The 20,797-nt window shown below is 40.0% G+C and overlaps 2 protein-coding genes across 3 annotated transcripts in view; both read right to left on the reverse strand.

The window, feature by feature from the left end:
- Positions 1-9,963: 9,963 nt before the first annotated feature.
- LOC125766573 (irregular chiasm C-roughest protein-like) lies at positions 9,964-19,365 on the reverse strand. 2 transcript variants are annotated; one of them, XM_049432661.1, is made up of 9 exons: positions 18,990-19,365; positions 18,728-18,893; positions 18,118-18,647; positions 17,362-18,022; positions 17,064-17,203; positions 16,528-16,751; positions 16,103-16,461; positions 12,553-13,052; positions 9,964-12,473 (listed from the first exon to the last, which is right to left on the reverse strand). In XM_049432661.1, exons 1-8 carry the CDS (start codon positions 19,245-19,247, stop codon positions 12,571-12,573), a joined length of 2,820 nt encoding a protein of 939 aa, XP_049288618.1. In that variant the 5' UTR covers positions 19,248-19,365; the 3' UTR covers positions 9,964-12,473; positions 12,553-12,570. The 2 variants fall into 2 exon arrangements, with proteins under 2 accessions (XP_049288618.1, XP_049288608.1); XM_049432651.1 differs by having other exon boundaries at positions 9,964-13,052.
- The window catches only part of LOC125766914 (uncharacterized), a 393,268-nt gene continuing 391,799 nt past the window's right edge, over positions 19,329-20,797 (reverse strand). The window contains exon 5 of the mRNA XM_049433014.1: positions 19,329-19,439. Within this exon, the coding sequence (XP_049288971.1) occupies positions 19,374-19,439 (66 nt within the window). The 3' untranslated portion in view covers positions 19,329-19,373. The remainder of the gene's footprint in view (positions 19,440-20,797) is intronic.

The following is a 20,797-nucleotide window of genomic DNA, read 5'->3' on the forward strand; positions in this document are numbered from 1 at the left end:
GTTATTCAGGGAACCAAATTCCTTACCCTGTTTCTGAACAATTTAGCAATATTGAAAAATGTGATATATTTTAATGGGAATTTGTTGCAATATGTTTCTTTTCACTCAAATAATGCTTTAAACCAAAAATAGAATAAAAAATCGAAAAAAAAATTTCAAAAAAATTTCAACTCGAAAATTTCATAAGGCTTACCCCTTACGTTTTTTTTGAGAAATTTTGCAAAAAAAATAAAATTGTTTTATTTTAATCCCAATGGGTTGCAATGAGTTTCTTTTCACTCAAATAATGATTGAAGTAAAAAAAAGAGTGAAAAATAATGAAAAAATCAAAAAATCAAAACAATGAAAATTTACTAAGGGTCATTTTTGCACCAAATTTTGCCTATAACTCGGTCGGTATCCAACGGATCGCCAATCTTTAACCTGTGGTCGATAGATGGCATCAATGGCTACATTTTCTTCTTGGACGGCCATGCCGTCAGATATCTGTGCCAGAAGTTATTCGAGGAACCAAGTTCCTTACCCTGTTTGAGAAAATGTAAAATTTTCTTCATTTTTGCACCAACTTTTGCCTATAACTCGGCCGGTATCCAACGGATCGCCAATCTTTAACTTGTGGTCGATAGATGGCACCAATGGCTACATTTTCTTCTTGGACGGCCATACCGTCAGATGTCTGTGCCAGAAGTTATTCAGGGAACCAAGTTCCTTACCCTGTTTCTGAACAATTTAGCAGTATTGAAAAATGTGATATATTTTAATGGGAATTTGTTGCAATATGTTTCTTTTCACTCAAATAATGCTTTAAACTAAAAAAAGAATAAAAAATCGAAAAAAAAATTTCAAAAAAATTTCAACTCGAAAATTTCATAAGGCTTACCCCTTACGTTTTTTTTGAGAAATTTTGCAAAAAAAATAAAATTGTTTTATTTTAATCCCAATGGGTTGCAATGAGTTTCTTTTCACTCAAATAATGATTGAAGTAAAAAAAAGAGTGAAAAATAATGAAAAAATCAAAAAATCAAAACAATGAAAATTTACTAAGGGTCATTTTTGCACCAAATTTTGCCTATAACTCGGTTGGTATCCAACGGATCGCCAATCTTTAACCTGTGGTCGATAGATGGCATCAATGGCTACATTTTCTTCTTGGACGGCCATGCCCTCAGATATCTGTGCCAGAAGTTATTCGAGGAACCAAGTTCCTTACCCTGTTTGAGAAAATGTAAAATTTTTCTCATTTTTGCACCAACTTTTGCCTATAACTCGGTCGGTATCCAACGGATCGCCAATCTTTAACTTGTGGTCGATAGATGGCACCAATGGCTACATTTTCTTCTTGGACGGCCATGCCCTCAGATGTCTGTGCCAGAAGTCATTCGAGGAACCAAATTCCTTACCCTGTTTGATAAAATGTAAAATTTTTCTCATTTTTGCACCAAATTTTGCCTATAACTCGGTCGGTATCCAACGGATCGCCAATCTTTAACCTGTGGTCGATAGATGGCATCAATGGCTACATTTTCTTCTTGGACACCAATGCCCTCAGATGTCTGTACCAGAAGTTATTCGAGGAACCAAGTTCCTTACCCTGTTTGAGAAAATGTAAAATTTTTGAGCAATGTAGCAAAAATTTTAAATGAGATATATTTTAATGGGAATTTGTTGCAATATGTTTCTTTTCACTCAAATAATGCTTTAAACTGAAAAAAGAATAAAAAATCGAAAAAAAATTAAAAAAAATTTCAACTCGAAAATTTCATAAGGCTTACCCCTTACGTTTTTTTGAGAAATTTTGCAAAAAAAAAATAAAACTGTTTTATTTTAATCCCAATTGGTTGCAATGAGTTTCTTTTCACTCAAATAATGATTGAAATAAAAAAAAGAGTGAAAAATAATGAAAAAATCAAAAAAAAAAAAAAAATGAAAATTTACTAAGGGTCATTTTTGCACCAAATTTTGCCTATAACTCGGTCGGTATCCAACGGATCGCCAAACTTCAGGATTTCAAGTAATTCGCAAATAAAGAAAATTTTGAAATATTTCAATTCCGTTTTTTTTAATAACTTTAGTACTGATGATCCGAAAAGTATGCAAAAAATATGCAAAGATGCAGAATCGAATTCTGTACAAATCATCCCAACATTGTTAATGTCTATCTCTTCAGGATTTCGAGTAATTCGCAAAGAAAGAAAATTTTGAAATATTTCACTTCGGTTTTTTGGTAATAACTTTAGTACTGATGATCGGACGGGTAAGTGAAACACCTGCAAAAATGCAAAATAAAATTCGACACAAATCATTTGAACATTGTATTTGGCTATCTCGTCAGGATTTCAAGTAATTCGCAAATAAAGAAAATTTTGAAATATTTCACTTTGTTTTTTTGGTAATAACTTTAGTACTAATGATCGGACGGGTAAGTGAAACACATACAAAGATGCAGAATGAAATTCTACACAAATCATCCGAACATTGTAGTTTTCTATCTCTTCAGGATTTCAAGTAATTCGCAAATAAAGAATTCTTTGAAATATTTCACTTTGGTTTTTATGTAATAACTTTAGTATTAATGATCGGGCGGGTAAGTAAAACACATACAAAGATGCAAAATCAAATTCTACACAAATCATCCGAACATTGTTGATGTCTATCTCTTCAGGATTTCGAGTAATTCGCAAATATAGAAAATTTTGAAATATTTCACTTCAGTTTTTTGTTAATAACTTTAGTACTAATGGTCGGACAAGTATGCCAAACACATACAAAGATGCAGAATTGAATTCTACACAAATCATCCGAACATTGTAGTTGGCTATCTCTTCAGGATTTCGAGTAATTCGCAAAAAACCAAAAGTTTGAAATATTTCATGAAATATTTCAAAAAAGTCAAAAGTGTCAGAGAAAAAATGAAACTTTTCATGAAATATTTCAAAGATGAAAAGTTTCACAGAAAAAATGAAACATTTCATGAAATATTTCATGAAAAATTTCATGAAATATTTCATCAATTTTCATGCCAACTTATTAACGAGGAGTCAAGGAGTCTAAAACAGTTGAAGTTGGGGCGAAAAACCAAAAAAAAAAAGCAAAAAAAAAATTGGGCTCACGAACCGACGAAAATCTGAAAATCCAAAGTGTAAAAATACGTTTTGGTTTTTGAAGTGCTACCTCCTCGCCTGGTATGCTCTCCTGTTACTTCAAACCATTTCGCCTGGTAGTTTTCGAAATCCAACAGTACCCAAAAGTATCGAAAAAGTACCAGTTGCAGCAACCAAGTAACAGGAGAGCATACCAGGCGAGGAGGTAGCACTTCAAAAACCAAAACGTATTTTTACACTTTGATTTTTCACATTTTCGTCGGTTCGTGGGCCCAATTTTTTTTTTGCTTTTTTCTAATCGATGGTTCCAGATTTGCACATTTTGGAGCGTATTTTTTCACTTTGATTTTTGACTTTTTCTTCGGTTCGTGGGCCCAATTTTTTTTTGCTTTTTTCTTTTTTGGTTTTTCACCGCCGCACCCCCTCCTGCACCTGTTTCAGGCCCCCTAGACCCCTAACTTCAACTGTTTTGAGCCCCTTGACCCCTCATGAATCTGTAGGCACGAAAATTGATGAAATATTTCATGAAATTTTTCATGAAATATTTCATGAAATGTTTCATTTTTTCTGTGAAACTTTTCATCGTTGAAATATTTCATGAAAAGTTTCATTTTTTCTCTGACGCTTTTGACTTTTTGAAATATTTCATGAAATATTTCAAACTTTTGGTTTTTTGCGAATTACTCGAAATCCTGAAGAGATAGCCAACTACAATGTTCGGATGATTTGTGTAGAATTCAATTCTGCATCTTTGTATGTGTTTGGCATACTTGTCCGACCATTAGTACTAAAGTTATTAACAAAAAACTGAAGTGAAATATTTCAAACTTTTCTTTATTTGCGAATTACTCGAAATCCTGAAGAGATAGACATCAACAATGTTCGGATGATTTGTGTAGAATTTGATTTTGCATCTTTGTATGTGTTTTACTTACCCGTCCGATCATTAATACTAAAGTTATTACCAAAAAACCGAAGTGAAATATTTCAAACTTTTCTTTATTTGCGAATTACTCGAAATCCTGAAGAGATAGACATTAACAATGTTCGAATGATTTGTACAGAATTTGATTCTGCATCTTTGCATATTTTTTGCATACTTTTCGGATCATCAGTACTAAAGTTATTAACAAAAAACGGAATTGAAATATTTCAAAATTTTCTTTATTTGCGAATTACTTGAAATCCTGAAGAGATAGACATCAGAAATGTTCACATGATTTGTGTAGAATTCGATTTTGCATATTTGTATGTATTTTACATAATTGTCCGATCATTAGTACTAAAGTTATGACCAATAAACCGAAGTGAAATATTTCAAAATTTTCTTTCGTTGCGAATTACTTGAAAACGTGAAGAGATAGATATCAACAATGTTCAGATGATTTGTGTAGAATTTCATTCTGCATCTTTGCATGTGTTTTGCATGATTGTCCGATCATTAGTATTAAAGTTATAAACAAAAAACGGAATTGAAATATTTCAAAAATTCCTTCATATCGCGATTTACTTGAAAACCTGAAGAGATAGACACACATAATGTCTAAATGATTTGTGTAGAATTCGATTCTTCGTCGTTGCATATTTTCCCCATAGTTGTCCGATCATTAGTACTAAAGTTATAACCAAGAAACAGAAATGAAATATTTCATTTTTACTCTTTCGCGCCCTTCTTTTCACTCAATAATGCTCTGAATAAATAACAGAATCTTCTTTTCTGGCCTGCTCACGGTCGAGCACGTCGCGTAGACATGGCCTGGTCGCCAATCCGTTTTCAGGAAACTCGGTCCGGGGCTGCAGTCCTCCATCCACGGCTGCATGCGATCTCCGACAGGTTTGACTCCACCTGATCCAGCCAACGAACTCGCTGTGCTCCTCTCCGCCCCGTGACGAACGGATCGCTGACGAGCACCTTACTGGTGGGGCATGAGTCCGGCATCCTCATCACGTGCCCCAGCCATCGTATCCTTCCGGCTTTGACCACCGTCAGGATATCTGCACCGCCAAACAGCTCAGGTAGCTCGTGGTTCATTGTCCTTCTCCACACGCCCTGCTCGCACACACCGCCAAAGATAGTCCTAGGCACTTAGATAGTCCAGGACTCGTACCCGTAGAGGACTACCGGACGTATCAGTGTGGGATATATCGTACATTTCGTGTTTTGTTGGAGCCTTCTGGATCGCAGGAGTTTGTGGAGCTCGTAGTAGGCACGATTTCCCTGAACAATGCGCCATCGGATTTCGCTGCTCATGTTGTTGTCCGAAGTTACGATCGTACCAAGGTAGTAGAACTCCTCTACCACCTCGAGATCGTCGCCGTCAACTGATACTCTGCTCCCGATTCAGGCTCTATCACGGTTAGGCCTCCAGCAAGCAAGTACTTTGTCTTCGTCGCATTGATCCTCAATCGAATTCTGTCGGCAAATAAAAGAATGAAAAACAATAAAATAAATTTTAATAAATCTAAAAATTTTAAAATTTCATAAGGCAATTTTAATAAGGCAAATAAGGTTTTTTTTCCAGACTGTAGCCAAAAATGATTTTAATTTTTTTTTTTTGTATGAAATGAAGAAAACCATGTTTTTCTAGGCATTTTAAAAATTTCATGTCTGTACGATTTTCTTATGAAAAATATTAAGATATAAAAGTGCAAAACTTACCCAGGTAGGCCGGGATTGACAATAGGGTTAAATTTGTTTTATAGATTTTTTTTAATAAAGTCGATTTTATGTATAGAAAGACAAAGAATATGTTACAAAGTATTAATTAAAATATTCTTATTGTCTGTTTAAAATAATAAACAATAAAATATTTAAATAAACTGTTATTTTTTGCTTTTTACTTGTTTAGGTTTAGTAGAATATGTGAAAAGTTGAAGAAAAATTGCAATAGAAACCAACTTGATTGAGTAAATAAGGTAAAGGAACCATATTTGCAAGGGAATGCTGTTGCTTGTGCATAATTATCGCAAATTTCATATTCACCCGCATGCAATGCTGCGTTCGCTACACTCTCAACGTTTTCTTGGGATGAGCTAGGTAAGAAGTCCACAACCGTGCCGTGCCGGGTTCGTGTCGAAGTGGTAGGCTCATGCTAAAGAGGTGCCTGCCACGTGACACGAGTAGCACGGGCTGTTTCTGCCCTGGAAGGATGGAATGGAGAGAATCACCTTTCTTGATGTACTGCCGGACAGAAGACAATGCTTATCTTGACGTGGTTGCTCTTCGCTTATGAAGCATGTCTGAGTGTATGGTTTGAAGCAGTCGACCGATGGATGGAGTCGCCCTGGGTTAGGAAGGGGCCTCGAAGAACGGAAATGTGGATGAATGTTGGTAGCAGAAGAAAACCTTTTTCCTTGCCACGGGACACTCCCCAACACGGTGGAAAAAGGTCCCCATTTTCTAACTAATTCATTGCCATATGATCGAACTAATATCACTTTATTTAATAAAAATTATATTAAGTATAGATATCTACATCGATTGAGAAAGAAAAAACATTCAATTATTATTATTATATTTCTTATTAATTATTGTTATATTTAATTAATTAAAAAAGCTATAATGATTAAAGTATTAATTAAAAAAATCTTTCAGTACGTGTTGCGAAAAACGTCTCTCATAAAATATGCCCAAAAAACAAATGCAAGTGTTTGATTTTTTTTAAATGCAAGTGTTATTTTTGGTGGAAAAAGTGTATATTGTATAAATCTTTAATTCTCAATGAGCGTATTGATTAGTGCATAAATTAGTGTATTTTAAAATGTGACCATTTTACGGTGAATGTTGTGTATAAAATGTGAAGTGTATATGTGTCTTTGTGAACAATAAAAAAGTGCAAATGTTAGTTTTTTTTGGTGTTAAAAAGCTGCCAAATTATCATTTACCCGGGTAAGCAAATCATAATATATTAAAAGTGTCAAATTTTAACTAAAGTTAATTTTGCTGACATTTTTCAGGGAAAAGGAAAATGGAAATCAAATTATCGTTTCCTCAGGTAAGTAAAAAATATTAAATTAGAAATATAAGATTTAAATTAAGGGTTATTTTGATGACATTTTGCATGGGAAAGGGATAAAATCGGATATCGGAGGATACGTTTAAAAGTTTAAAAGAAGGATCTTTGGGGAAGAATTTTTATATACTTGATATATTGTGGGGGATATTTCATTAAATGACTTAACCGAATTTAGATGGCGAAATCTTATTCAAAATTGGATTTTGGAAATGAGGAGATATTAAGCTATTCTTCCGTACGATGTAATCTCCTTGAGGAAGGGTAATTAAGGGCAAGTGTCTTACCTAGAGAATGTTAAATAAAAACTATTGAATCTCTGAATCTCTATTCAGAAGAATCATCAATCTTTTGAGAATCGACTCATGCTTTGCATAAGTGTTCACTGAGTCATTCATGTGAATGAATCTTTTCATAGGATTCATGAAGCACAAAACTCATAAAAACAGTCTCTTAAATCCTGTACGTTTTACCAGGAACTCTGCCATTTTCCGGCTAGATGGCGTTCATCTCTATCATCGTTCTAATTTGGACAAAGTTTGGCTTAAAGTTGGCTGCAGCATTGTTGGTACGAATTTAGTAAAGAACAAGACGCATCCAACATGCAAGGGTGGAGAGAGAGAGAGAGAAAAAATATGAGAAGCATTCAGCTTTTGTAAAGCGTTTGCTGACACGAGGAGGGCGAAAAATGGAAAGGAATTAAATGTCAAGAGATGGTGGCGAACGAAGATGCCCGCGCACGATAGGATGCCGTCTGTCTGGCCCGTGGGCTAATATTTCGCGTCCAAAAAAACGAAAAATCGTATCTCGGACTGGTCGGTGTGGTGCTCGCGTAGAGCAGACTATCCACACGGAAGACATGGCCCCAAGCATTCCAGCGCATTTGCCCGTTTTTTTTCGGTGTTGTTATTTTTATCGTTATAGTTATGGTTATTACATTTTGTTCGCTCTTATTAACATATTTATTATTTCCCAAGCGCACTTCCGTCCGTATGCGAACGTTCGCAACCGGAATTCAAACGTTCCGCTTCTGTTTTTTTTCTCTCTCTCCTTTGCTCCATTTCGCTGGCAGAAGAAATTCGTATGCATTCGACAAATAAATTTAGGCGCTAATCGACGTCGTAGCAATGCTTTGCCATTGTGGTACGGTGCCACTATCGCCCAGCCCGGGTATCGCTAAATTAGTAGCGAAGAAGTAGAGAGTGAAATGAGCGTACGGATAAATGAAAAATAATTGGCGCGAGATTGGCAGGATAAATTGGACGCCCAACAACACCCTAACCGCCCTGCGCCACGTAACCCTATTTCGGGTGGAAAATGAAATGCAAAACAGCGCTTCGGCAAATTTGTCCTTACGGTAGCTAGATTGAACGTAGGTATACGGTATGCGACACTCTTCACACCCGATCAGCACGCTGGGAAAGCTAACCTCTTTGTTCTGGTGTCGTTTCCACTGCATATGGCAGCTACACGGAGATAAAGTGGGGAAGGAGGAAACAAAAAAAAAATCACCAACACCCTTTCACACAGGAAATCTTGCCGGAAACGACGATCCTTTAGGATACAAAGTGTTCAGGTGCAAAACTTTACCCAAGCGACAAGCTTGTTAGGTCGTTACAATCGAGCTGATAGCTCGATGCTTTATCAAGGTGACGTTACTTACACCGAGTAACTTCAGTCTCTTCAACATGGCGCCCATTCCAAGCCATAGAAACAAAAAACGCCTGAAAGTATGCAATGCGCGTAACAAAATGGTTTAATCGTATTTTTTTGCGTGTGTGTCAACTTGTGCCCGCTGCGAATCGTATCGCAAAACCCAGCAAACTTTGCTCGGAATTATTTATGCTTGGAAGGGAGAAATTTAATTTTGTTTTTTTTTTCACCCTCACGCTCACTCGCGTGCAGGGAAACATCTTGCTCGTTAGATCTAACCACAGCCACTGGGTGGCTTTCCGCGTTTGGATGAGCTTTGCTGCACTCTGTCAACCCCTGCGCACGTGTGTGTGTGTGGGTTTGCGCCCTGTTTTATACGGCGGGTGCGACTAATCGGAAATGTAATAACACCTCGGTCCAACGTCATCTGGCGCAAATTTACTGAACTTACACACCAGACACAAAACGACCGGATTGTCGTTGAGTGTATGCAGCAGCAGTACAAACAGCGGAAGGTTAATCAGTGCCGGATACCCGGTACATATTTGACACAGGTAGTTGAACTTTTTTTGATTCTACATTCAGGTTAAGGGGAAACCAAATTTTAAAATAGAAGCGCTTCAATGAGCGTGGGAATAAATTTTGTTTTAAACATAGATACTGAATAATGGATTTAAATATTTTACAATAGTTTTTCTACTATGCTTCAAGTTACCTACCTTAAGAAAATCCTTTTTTCTTTTTCATCATACGCGTATTAGCTGCGGAAACCAACAAAAAGCTTCTTTTTTGTATAAAATTTATTTTTTCCGGGTTTCTTTTAGCATGACGGAAGGAAAAAACATAAAAACCAACCTATACACAGTGGCATTAATAGATATGCTGGAGTTGAACCGGCATTTTAAAACGAATGCTCTTGTCTTACGTTTGCCCTTTTTTTGTTTTTGTTTCGTTTGCTTGTTTTTTCTCTCTCTCTTTCGTTTCTTTTGTTTTTTCTTTTGGAATGTTTTGGAATTGAAAAATGTACTTCTATCTAGCTATCACTACCGAAAATGGATATTTCATCGCCCAATGTGTGTCACTAGTTATAAGAGTTTCGTTTATTTTGTTTTGTTTGTTGTTTTGGTTTGTTGTTGTTTTTTTTTCTGTTCTTTTGTCGTCTTTTTGCGTTATATTTAGCAAGCTTCTATAATTCCTTCGTTATCTAGACATTCGCTTATACAGTAAATGGGATTTTGTATGTTTTTTTTTGTATCTGTTTTTTTATTAATTTATTTTCTCTCTTTCTCTCTTTTTCTGTCTGTATTTCTATATATCTTTTTCTCTCTTTTTGTTTCTCTCTTCCTTTCTTTCTATCTATCTCTTTTAGCTTATTTCACTGCTGACCAAAACATTCATTTGGACAACCTTTCTTTTTGTTTTCTTTTTTTGTTTCTTCTCCCTAATAATGAATCAGCATGGGATGGGATAAAGTTGTTGTTGTTTTTTTTTTTAATGTTTAGTAAAGTGTATTAGGCGCGATGTAAGAGAACGTGAGAGAAAAGGGCAGGGTAGAATAAATGGCGGTGATTTTAAAAATGGATGATTTGGTTTTTTACTGATTATTTTGTTTGCTTTGTTTTTACTTTCACTATCAAAATACACTCAGCAGTTGTACACTCCACCATTTCCAGTGGATGTGATCGGTTTGACAAAGGGGAAGGGGAACACATTTCAGGTGTTAAGTATGGACTGTGTTGGACAGTGTTGCACAGTCTCACAGGCAGACACTTTAATCGTTGGAAAATGGCCGTTCCTTACTAGCGCTTGTACTGAAGCTTTTGTTTTTCGTAACAAACAGGCCAAACTTCATCGGACACCAGCTCATTTTTTGGATGCTTTCGTTGCTTTTGCTAGTGCCGAAAAGTGTATTTTGCTAGTTTGTGTTCAGTTTTAAAATGGCTGCCACCGGTTCTTTTTAAAGTGAAAGTTCCTTTCGAATAAAGTTCGTTGCACGAGAAATATGTTCAAATTTATCGCTGAAGTTTTGCAACGCCCATTTTGTCGTTGTTATTCGTAGTCGGCCATTAGGTTTTTTGCTGGTTTGTTAGATTTTCTAGGATAATTATTCACTTCAAAAGAAGGAGAAAAAAAATCAAAATCGACAAAAGGGATATTGATTGATATTTTTTGTTGGGTAATCTGACTAGATGGCCTTTTTCCTTTCAAGAATGAACTTTTCTAATAAAACGTTTGTGCATGGTTTGTCATTGATCTATCACCTTCAATGCTTAACTGTGGAAATGTTTCCGGCTGCATCTTAGCGCTCAATCTAAGCGCTCAATAAAAAAAATGAAATATTAAAAGTTTCTTGGAAAATTGTTGTCTAAAACAACTAAAATTTCGATGTTTTGTTTTTTTTAGTTGGTTCCTATGTCAAGATATGGTACAACAAGTTGCATCCTTAAAGCCGGATATACTTACGAGTGTTCTTTTTTTTATCTTCTTCTTTCTTTTGCATTTTTTTTTTCGTTCACACTCATACACAAGTCATCACCGTTCGGGAGTGACATATATTTTCGCAAACAAGATGGCGGCCAATGGTTTTAACTTCACGGTAATACACTTTTTTTTGTTCAAAATGGGAGTTATGATATGAGACTTGATATGAGATGTGGCACAGGAGTTAGGCTGCTACTGGAAGTGGATTCCATCCAAACCGACAACTACAGCTGGCCACCGGGTTCGCGGCCCAAACAACCTTTTGTTTGATTGTAAATCTATAAAGCTAACCTTTTTAGCGAACGGTACATGGTACAAGCGTACAGCAGTGCACGGTTGAGCAGTTAGTGGTTCGAAGTTGGAAAACCGTAACCGGATTTCTGTACGTTTTTTTTAATTTTTTTTTTTTGGGTAAAATCTTTACAACACAACAACAAAAAAACAGCATTAACGGTGCCAAGAGCTTGAATACTTCCTTGAAGAATGGGCATTTGCAACGTTTTGCACGAACGTATGGAGGCGGACAACATCGAACAAGGCCACACTTATTCGTGCTTTAGTCAGGTGGTTTGATGTGTATGTGTGCGATAGTCCCCACCCCCCCGGGGGGGTGGGCAGGATGCGAATGGAAAACGGAACCGAACCGAAAGCGATGGCAATTATCGACATTACACTAGCACGATAGAATCTTACCTTTTAGCTCAAGCGCTTATGATAACGATATAGTATAGTATTGACTATATATTAACAATTCCGTACCGACCGTACCGACCGGTGGCGCGGTTAATTAATGCTAGAATGTTTTTTTTACTTTCTTTTTTTTTGTTACCTTTTTGCATTCACGTAGATCAGGCTATAATCTTATCAGCGTTTTTTTGGATATGTGTTGGGTTGCACGAGATTAGAAATGTTTACGGTCGAATGTTTGAGTCTCTGCTATCGAGTTGTGAGTCTCGCGATGAAGGGACAAGAACTACTGACGGATATCGAGCGTGAACTCGATACTGGAGTGTGGAGTTAAAATCAGAACTCTAATGAGCCGATGCAGTATTCGGTATCCAGTATCTTCAGAGTTGCCTCTTGCAGAAGATTGTACACTTGCACGCTCGTATGTCCTGGCAAAATGGGGAGTCATTGCCGTCATCGCGCGTGACTCTCCATTCGATGAGGTGTTGATCAGTAAGTAAAGCTCAGTTCTTAGTTTATACGAGGATTAGCTACCCTACTATCAGGAGAATGGGTTGTGTTAAAACTGAATTGACAAGTATCGAAGCGACCGCATTGCATCTGGCCGATGTACACACCTTGCGCAGATGTACGCATTACACGTGTGTCGCCAGCACGCCTGGTTTGATGGTGTTGCTGGAAGGAAGAATAAACTGTCCTGGGGGGCTGTTCGGTTGCTGCTGCTGTTGCTGCTGCTGAGCCTGCGGTTGCCCTGAAGCGATGATCGCTCCCGTACCCGGTATGGATGGTGCTTGCGAGAGTTGCGAGCTGGCGAGCGATAGTGAACCGGACTGGGTTGAGCTCGGACTGCTGGAACCGGTCGCCAGCATGGTCGAGTTGTTAGCGCTGCTGGCCAAACTGCACGATGTGCCACCTGGTGCCGGTGGAAGTCCCAGCCCGAGCAGACAGTTCTGGTTGCGCGTTGCACTGTACGGTGGTGGCGCTGGAGTCGCCGCAGGATTTGCCGTCGCCGGTGGTGGTAGTTGCATTGGGCTGCTGCTGCCGCGTCCGTGCAGTGTACCGTAGTTGGCACCGAATCTCGTATCCAGCCCGATGTGACAACCGAGCATGGGATGATCTGGTATAAATGGTACACACATTTAGAGGACATAGATAGAGACAAATTATCTATTACGGTGCAAAGTTTGGTGTCGTGTGCATCCTTTATTTCCCTCTCAAAATGTAGCTCAATAAAACTGAGCCTTCTTGAAGAATAAACCATTGCGATATTGAGGTTATGGCGTGTCTCAAGACTTGGTCTAATACTCCTATAGACTCCTCGTGGAAGAAATTCAATCTGTACTGAACTCTACACAAAATACATTGTCATCTGGTAACGGAGTACAAGTCTATTGGCGATATTGAGGTTATGGCGTGTCTCAAGACTTGGTCTAATACTCCTATAGGTCTTGGAATAAATTCAATCTGTACTGAACTCCTCACAAAATACATTGTCATCTGGTAACGGAGTACAAGTCTATTGGCGATATTGAGGTTATGGCGTGTCTCATGACTTGGTCTAATACACCTATAGGTCGTGGAAGAAATTCAATCTGAATTGAACTCCACACAAAAGATATTGTCATCTGGTAACGGAGTACAAGTCTATTGGCGATATTGAGGTTATGGCGTGTCTCAAGACTTGGTGTAATACACCTATATGTCTTGCTAGAAATTCAATCTGGACTGAACTCCACACAAAAGACATTATCATCTGGTTAAGAAGTACAAGTCTATTGGCGATATTGAGGTTATGGCGTGTCTCAAGACTTGGTCTAATATAACTATAGGTCGTGGAAGAAATTCAATCTGGACTGAACTCCACACAAAAGACATCGTAATCTGGTTACGGAGTACAAGTCTATTGGCGATATTGAAGTTATGGCGTGTCTCAAGACTTGGTCTAATATAACTATAGGTCGTGGAAGAAATTCAATCTGAATTGAACTCCACACAAAAGATATTGTCATCTGGTAACGGAGTACAAGTCTATTGGCGATATTGAGGTTATGGCGTGTCTCAAGACTTGGTGTAATACACCTATATGTCTTGGTAGAAATTCAATCTGGACTGAACTCCACACAAAAGACATTATCATCTGGTTAAGAAGTACAAGTCTATTGGCGATATTGAGGTTATGGCGTGTCTCAAGACTTGGTCTAATATTCCTATAGGTCGGGGAAGAAATTCAATCTGGACTGAACTCCACATAAAACACATTGTCATCTGGTAACGGAGTATAAACAAGTCTATAATAAAGTCAAGACATTAATCCCAGAAGCAGAACTTCAATCTGGACTGAACTCCACACAAAAGATATTGTTATCTGGTAACGGAGTACAAACAATTCTATCATTAAGAAAAAATCATTGCAATATTGAGGTTATGGCGTGTCTCAAGACTTGGTCTACTACACCTATAGGTCTTGGAAGAAATTCAATCTGGACTGAACTCCACACAAAAGACATTGTTATCTAGTAACGGAGTACAAACAAGTCTATCATAAAGTCAAGACATTATTCCCAGAAGAAGAACGAGAATAAAGGAATAATAATTGCATAATTAAACCTCAAGAAAAGATAGACATAATCGCTTTAAAGTACATCACAGGGTAGATAGTACCGAGAAGACCACAAAAGGATTCTAGTAGCCATAAAACCCCCTCTAGATCATTCGATAATGAAGAGGTCTACAGGTAAATGAAACGTTCATTATGTTTCACCGTATCCTGTATGTACAGTAATAGTTTCATCAGCTTAGCGCATCGTGCAATTCAATACCTTCAAAGAAGCGGGGAGAAATAAAGTTACCGTCGCAGGCAAATTCAATCAACCAGTGGTCATCGATCTCTACACATCTAATTCAATTATTCCTTTCGCCCCTGCTCAATCAGCCAAACAGATTGACAGCTGTCAATCTGCTTACGGTCATGCCATACAAGTTGTATGAATTTACTAATTAAATCAAAACCAAGCTGACCGGGGCTGCATCGAATGATTGATGCATAGAGCGCACGGTTAAGATTGTAGCCCCTAGCTTCGAGCAGCACCATTAGATTGTAAAGTTTGGAAATAATATTATGAAACCCAATAAGCAAAAGGTAGAATTTAACAAACTTAAAGTGCAATTTTGGTCTACAAACTTCAACGATGGAGTTAGAGTTACAGTTTAGATGGGCTTCTTTGTTCCTGAACCGTACCATACACATCGTACGCTTCCGATGGGAAAGGAAAATAAAACAAATACAAACAAACACATACACTCTCACACACAAGGGTATAGAAGAATGCTTTCTTAAACTGTAAAAACTAATCCCAAACTGCGTTAATGCAAATGCCGCACACTCACCACGTCGTACCACTGCGTTGCACATATTTATTTGTCTTTATGCATTCTTCTGCTTATACTTCCATGGTAGTTTCGTTTGTTTTGCTCACCTCGCGCTCCCCAAGCGGGCGGAAACTTTTTATTTAACCCTGAGAAAAAAAGGGTTTGTATTTCTTTTCTTTCTTTTTTTCTGCACACAAGCCCGAGGGTTTGTTGCAAGTTATGAACTCTCGTTGGGCAATAGAGCAGTTGCGGCTACGGGGAGCAATAAATTCAAGACAAACACAAATCTATTAGTTTGCTCATGCCCCCCCATGCCTTCCCCCTTCTGGCCTGTTCTGGTTCTGGTGCGGAGCATTATGGGAAAACAATTCTACCATAAGGCACACTACTAGCAAACATCCTCGGTACGGTGTAGCGTCCGTTTTGCAAAAACCGATGCCAAAGCCAAAAAGGATCAAAACACCGGTACCGGTAGACGGACGAGGTGATGCCTTACGGTAAATCAGAGCACAGCAACAGACGCTGGACAAATGTTTAAATGTGGTCCCGACCCGACGTAAAGTTCCTTCCGGTACCAAAGGCACGGGTACGGTGCACTGTGGTTTCAACATCAAACTTTTCCTACGGGCATTCGGGAGTTGCAAATTGACTGAGCAATCCAACCCATTAGCTGGAGTGTTTTGTCTCGGTGTAGTGCTTGCTTTTGCTGCTGAAAAATCTGTTGATCAGTAACCGCATTACCGAGTAGAAACGAACAAAAAAAAAAAACAAAGAAACGAACCTCAAAACAAAACTTACTCATTAATCCGTTCGGGATGGAGGACACGCTGCTCTGGATGCTGGGCAGTCCGGTTTCGGCCGGTCGGGTAAGATCCGGTGCGGGGGTACGCTTACGCGACAGTGTCATCGTGCCGGTCGGTAGCTGACCGTTCGGTGGCTTGGCCGGTGGTTTCCCGGTGAGCGTGTTGCCAATGCTGTTGCTACTGCTGCTCGCCTTAAACTGCATCAGATGTTGCGTCGGCGGGCTATAGTCACGGGCATAGTTTACGTACGGGACGTATCCGTTGTTGTTGCCGCTACCAACTCCCCCGCCCGGCCCGGTAGCCTTCTGACACTGGAGGTGACTCAACGAGTCGGAAAAGTCACCGGAGTAGCGGCTATCACCAACATGCAAAGGCACAACGTTAACGAGCGAAACATAACCTTGGGTGTGCCTCACTTACCTGTAGTCGGTGGTTGTATCACCCTTGAGCGCTGTCAGCGACGAACTGATGGCACCGGGACCGGTTTGTGGCGCAGCTGCCGAGCGCACGTTCAGTGCAATGTTTGTCGTGATGGTATCACGCGGATGCTCCCCATCCAGCATGTCGTCGATACGGTCTATTTTATGCTCGGTACTAACCGTCGTACCTCCATGCTCACCACAATCCTTACCCGGCACATCATACTGTTTATTGTGGTCGGAAGAGAACAAAGCAAAAGTTTTGAAACAAAAAAAGCACAAAAAAAACATTTCGTTATTCCATTTTTGATGAGAATTCTGAAAGTTCTTGAATATCCTGCTCAAAGATAGTTCTTCCTCAGATTTCACTCAAATTGGATACAAAACTTGGAATTCTTGAAACTTTCAATTTCTAATGTCTATGATATCATTTTTTAAAAGGGGGTTTTTGGAGTAAAAATTTCTGAGGAGGGAGTCACTACAGCTACAGAAGTTACTAAACCAATTGCCAATAAATAACATACACTTTGTACTAACCTTCGGTATGACATCAGCAGGAGGAAGATGCTTCTTCTTATTACGACGGCTGCACAAACATATGCCTATTACAATGACAATGATTAAAAATGTGATCCCTCCAAGAGAGCCCAAAACGATAACTGGTAACAAATTTTGTTCTGATTGTTCCAATGAATGTGGATAAGGGATGAAGATACACGGAGAAAGAGAGAAAAAAGATAGTTAATGTTAATGTTGCTCCTGTTGCAAATGAATATTGACGTTGGGATTAAGGTTTTGTGGTTGACTTGCTGTTGTGCAAGAGCCAGAAATATACCTTTGGAGACGAAGTCAATTTCCAGAAAGTCAATACCGTAATCATTAATGACAGTACAGTTGTAACGTCCAAAATGTTCCCGTTGACAGTGGTGAATGATAAGCGTAGATCGGACACCGTTCGGGATGGGACTGTCCAGTGCCCGGTACTCGGCAGCGCTCGGTTCAGCGCTGACGTTAATCTCACGCCCGTTGAACGACCACAGTACATGACGGGGCTTTGGAATCGAGAGTGCAACACACTCGAGCTGGGCACTGTCATGAACGGCACCGTACTGTTCACGCGGTGAGTTAATCTCTGGTGGCCCACGGAGATAGACGGTCGCTTCTGCTTCTATCTCGGCGAATCCTTGAACGCTCGCTTTGCAATAGTAGCGACCGGCTGTGGCGGATGTAACGACAAGCGTTACGTTACTAGCGCTCGATACAACCTGATCGGCAGGTTCGTGTATCCAGAGTACATCCGGCGGTGGGTTACCATCGATATCACAGCTGAGCGTTACGGTAGCATCTTGATCGGCTTCGACCGACTGTGGCAGAACGCGAAAGCTGGGTCCGTAGCTAATATCTAGCGTTACGCTCTCCTCACTTTTGCCGACTGCGTTACGCACCTCGCACCTGACGGTAGTGCCATGATATCGTCGCGAAATGTTGGCAATGAGCTATTGATATGGAAGTTATATAAAATACTGTCACTGTCGGAATATATCCACAGACAAGCGAGAAGAAATATTGGAAGGTATTGGAAGGTACTCACCAATTCTGATGCATGGTTAGCTTCGGACAGCTCTTCACCAACATACCAACGGAAGGTTACATCTGGTGGGTTAGCATCGGCACGGCAGGACAACCGTACCTCCGTACCTTCGAGTATACGGCCCCCGTTGAGTGCACCGCCTATCACAGCTATTTTCACCTTCGGCGCATACTTCACCTCCAGCTTCAACCGCACCGAACGGTACGTCCGATCGGCTGTATTCTGTGCCTGACAGGTGAATGTGGTGTTGTGGTGTTCCTTCTTCGGTGTAAGCTTCAGTATCGATTTGGCGGTGAAGCGACGCGCATCGCGCAACGGTTCCTTCATGTACTCGATGCCCTTGGTTAGGACATTGCCCAACCCATCGATCCAGGTTATTTCGGCGGCCGGTTTACCACCGACCGATACACACTCCAGCTCAATCTCGCGATCCTCCGTCGTAACCATAAAGTCACCCTGGACGATCTTCGGTGCTTCCGGTGGTACTAACACGGTAAGCTTGGCAAATCTCGATCGAATTCCGGGTGTTCCTGTGATGGGCGAGATACGCTTGTCAGTCAGATAGTGCTCTGCTTCAGGAATAGGAATCAGATCTGGGGAGATATCTTACCTCCTCTTCCAGGTCCTACTTGACATTGATATCTGGCGTCGTCGTCCAACATTACCGGCGAGATATCCAGGGAGAAGTCACCCTCCTCATCACTGCCTACCATTGTGTAGCGTTCAAATCCACTCAAATTCCTGTGCGTACCTAACCCGAAGTCATCTTTGGTCCACTGTGGAGATGAAGTTTTCAACAGCAAACATGTGAAGGTGTGATATTGGGAAGCGAAAAAGAAAAGAGCTTCTCTTCGGTAATTAGTAACCCTTACCTGCAATTGGCCCGACTTGTTGACTACCCGACAGGGTAGCGTTACTCTCGAACCGACTATTGCCGTCTGGTCCTGTGGCTCCATCGCAAATCGCTGCTCCACCTGTCGGGTGTTGGTCGTCGGTGATAGCTTCGCACCACTGCCAGCTCGCAGCAACAGAAACAGGTAAAAGATCGGATAGGGAGACACCACGGCCACTAGCCGAGATCTGCTGGTGCGCACTATAGTCGTTCGTCGCACGGCCAATGAACGGAACATACTCGCTGCCGGTTGGATTGGATATCTAAGAGGGTGATTGTACGTGCCTGCTAATGCCTGGCCGGGTGGCAGAATAAACCTAACCGTTCCTGTAACGCACTGCTGCCGAAAGGGTACCCACGTTTGTCATCTTACACAGGCAGGATGTATAGTTCTTGTATTGTACAAGTGTCGGTTTCGTGCTGGAACTATCTGTAAGGACAAATCAGTGGCAAATGGAACGCAGCACGTTAGAGCGAAGAAAAAGAAAAACAAACTATAGCCCTAAAAACGACACAGGGGAAAGAAAAAGCTGACACATTGCCACGGTACGCGCTTAAATAAACGTTTCCGATGAAGTGTTGTTATGCCGACTCAACGCTTGGATTTTCCCATATGCAATGAATATTTTAGCTCGTAACCACATCGATTGCGTTCGATTTTCATTCCAGCCGTTCTGGTTTTTATTTGCTACCTACCGGCCATTCGTAGTGCAAAACGACATCAACGAGCTTTTTCCAACCCCAAAGCCCAACCCACTGCCACTGTGCCACTAGGACTTTATTTTTGCACCCAATGTTCCCGATCACAGTATTATTGTGGTACCGCTTTGGAAGAAATTAAATAAATATTAGTCTCTCTAACCGGAGGATTTTCCCGGAACGGAAATTTCATGCTCTCTTAAATTTGCGGGTAGGGGGGAGGGAAAAAATCCTACGCCAGAAACCATCGCTCCCGTTCGGCACACCACCATCAACTCGTACGGAACAGTACGGTGCAACGGAAAATTGTCTGTCAACTAGCACTAGCGAAGCACCTGGCACATGAATTGTGGCACGGTAACTCACACCTCCTGCTCGCAATTCGCATGTGTGAAGTTACGTACGTTATTATCCGCTAGAGCCGTTACCCGACTTGAGTTATTCACTTCCGATCCGCTTTCCGATCCGCTAAGGGGATTGAGGGCAGTACAGCAATGGGTATTGCTCAACCATGAGAAAATACCCGGAATGTTTTTTAAGCAGATAAGTGGTGGAATATATTTTTAGCATTCGTACCAAGGCAGCAGTGCGTTCGGCAAGCTGATTTATTCGGAAGCGTTTGAAACAAGATACCGTTGTACGGTGCTGCTGGTGTGAAGTAACGTGTATATGATCCGATTGATGCTACAAAAAAGGCGTGTTTGTTTCTTCTTTTTTTCGTAGTATATTAATCGTACAGGCAATGTTTATTTGAACAGTCGGAATGCTGGAATTTCTGTTGACATGTTGGCTGTCAATGCGTTTAAAATTGTTGTTGATACTCGCAAATAACGACGAGCCAAGTCCTAATAGACTGAAGTTATATAACATTAAAATAGATTTATAAATTTTAGTATCTTCAAGAATATCTTCAAGAATCAAGAGTAGTCAAGAATCATGTACTTCGAACTCTGGAAAGTTTTAATAATAGAAAATGGCAACTTTTCTTGGGTTCTTTTTGGAAGAAGCCTCATAATACCTCTGCTAATCTTAGAGATCTTGGGAACAACAGGAAGTAGTTCTTCTTGGAAGAAGCCTCATAATACCTCT

The sequence above is a fragment of the Anopheles funestus genome, chromosome X, assembly GCF_943734845.2.
Source record: "Anopheles funestus chromosome X, idAnoFuneDA-416_04, whole genome shotgun sequence".
NCBI classification, from domain to species: domain Eukaryota; kingdom Metazoa; phylum Arthropoda; class Insecta; order Diptera; family Culicidae; genus Anopheles; species Anopheles funestus.

Coding starts and splice junctions, on each gene's coding strand:
- LOC125766573 (XM_049432661.1), bottom strand. CDS start 19,247: ATGTTCCGTTCATTGGCCGTGCGACGAACGACTATAGTGCGCACCAGC. Junction 17,204..17,361: donor AATTGACTTCGTCTCCAAAG/GTATATTTCTGG, acceptor TGGAACAATCAG/AACAAAATTTGTTACCAGTT. Junction 13,053..16,102: donor CATCCCGAACGGATTAATGA/GTAAGTTTTGTT, acceptor CATTTATACCAG/ATCATCCCATGCTCGGTTGT.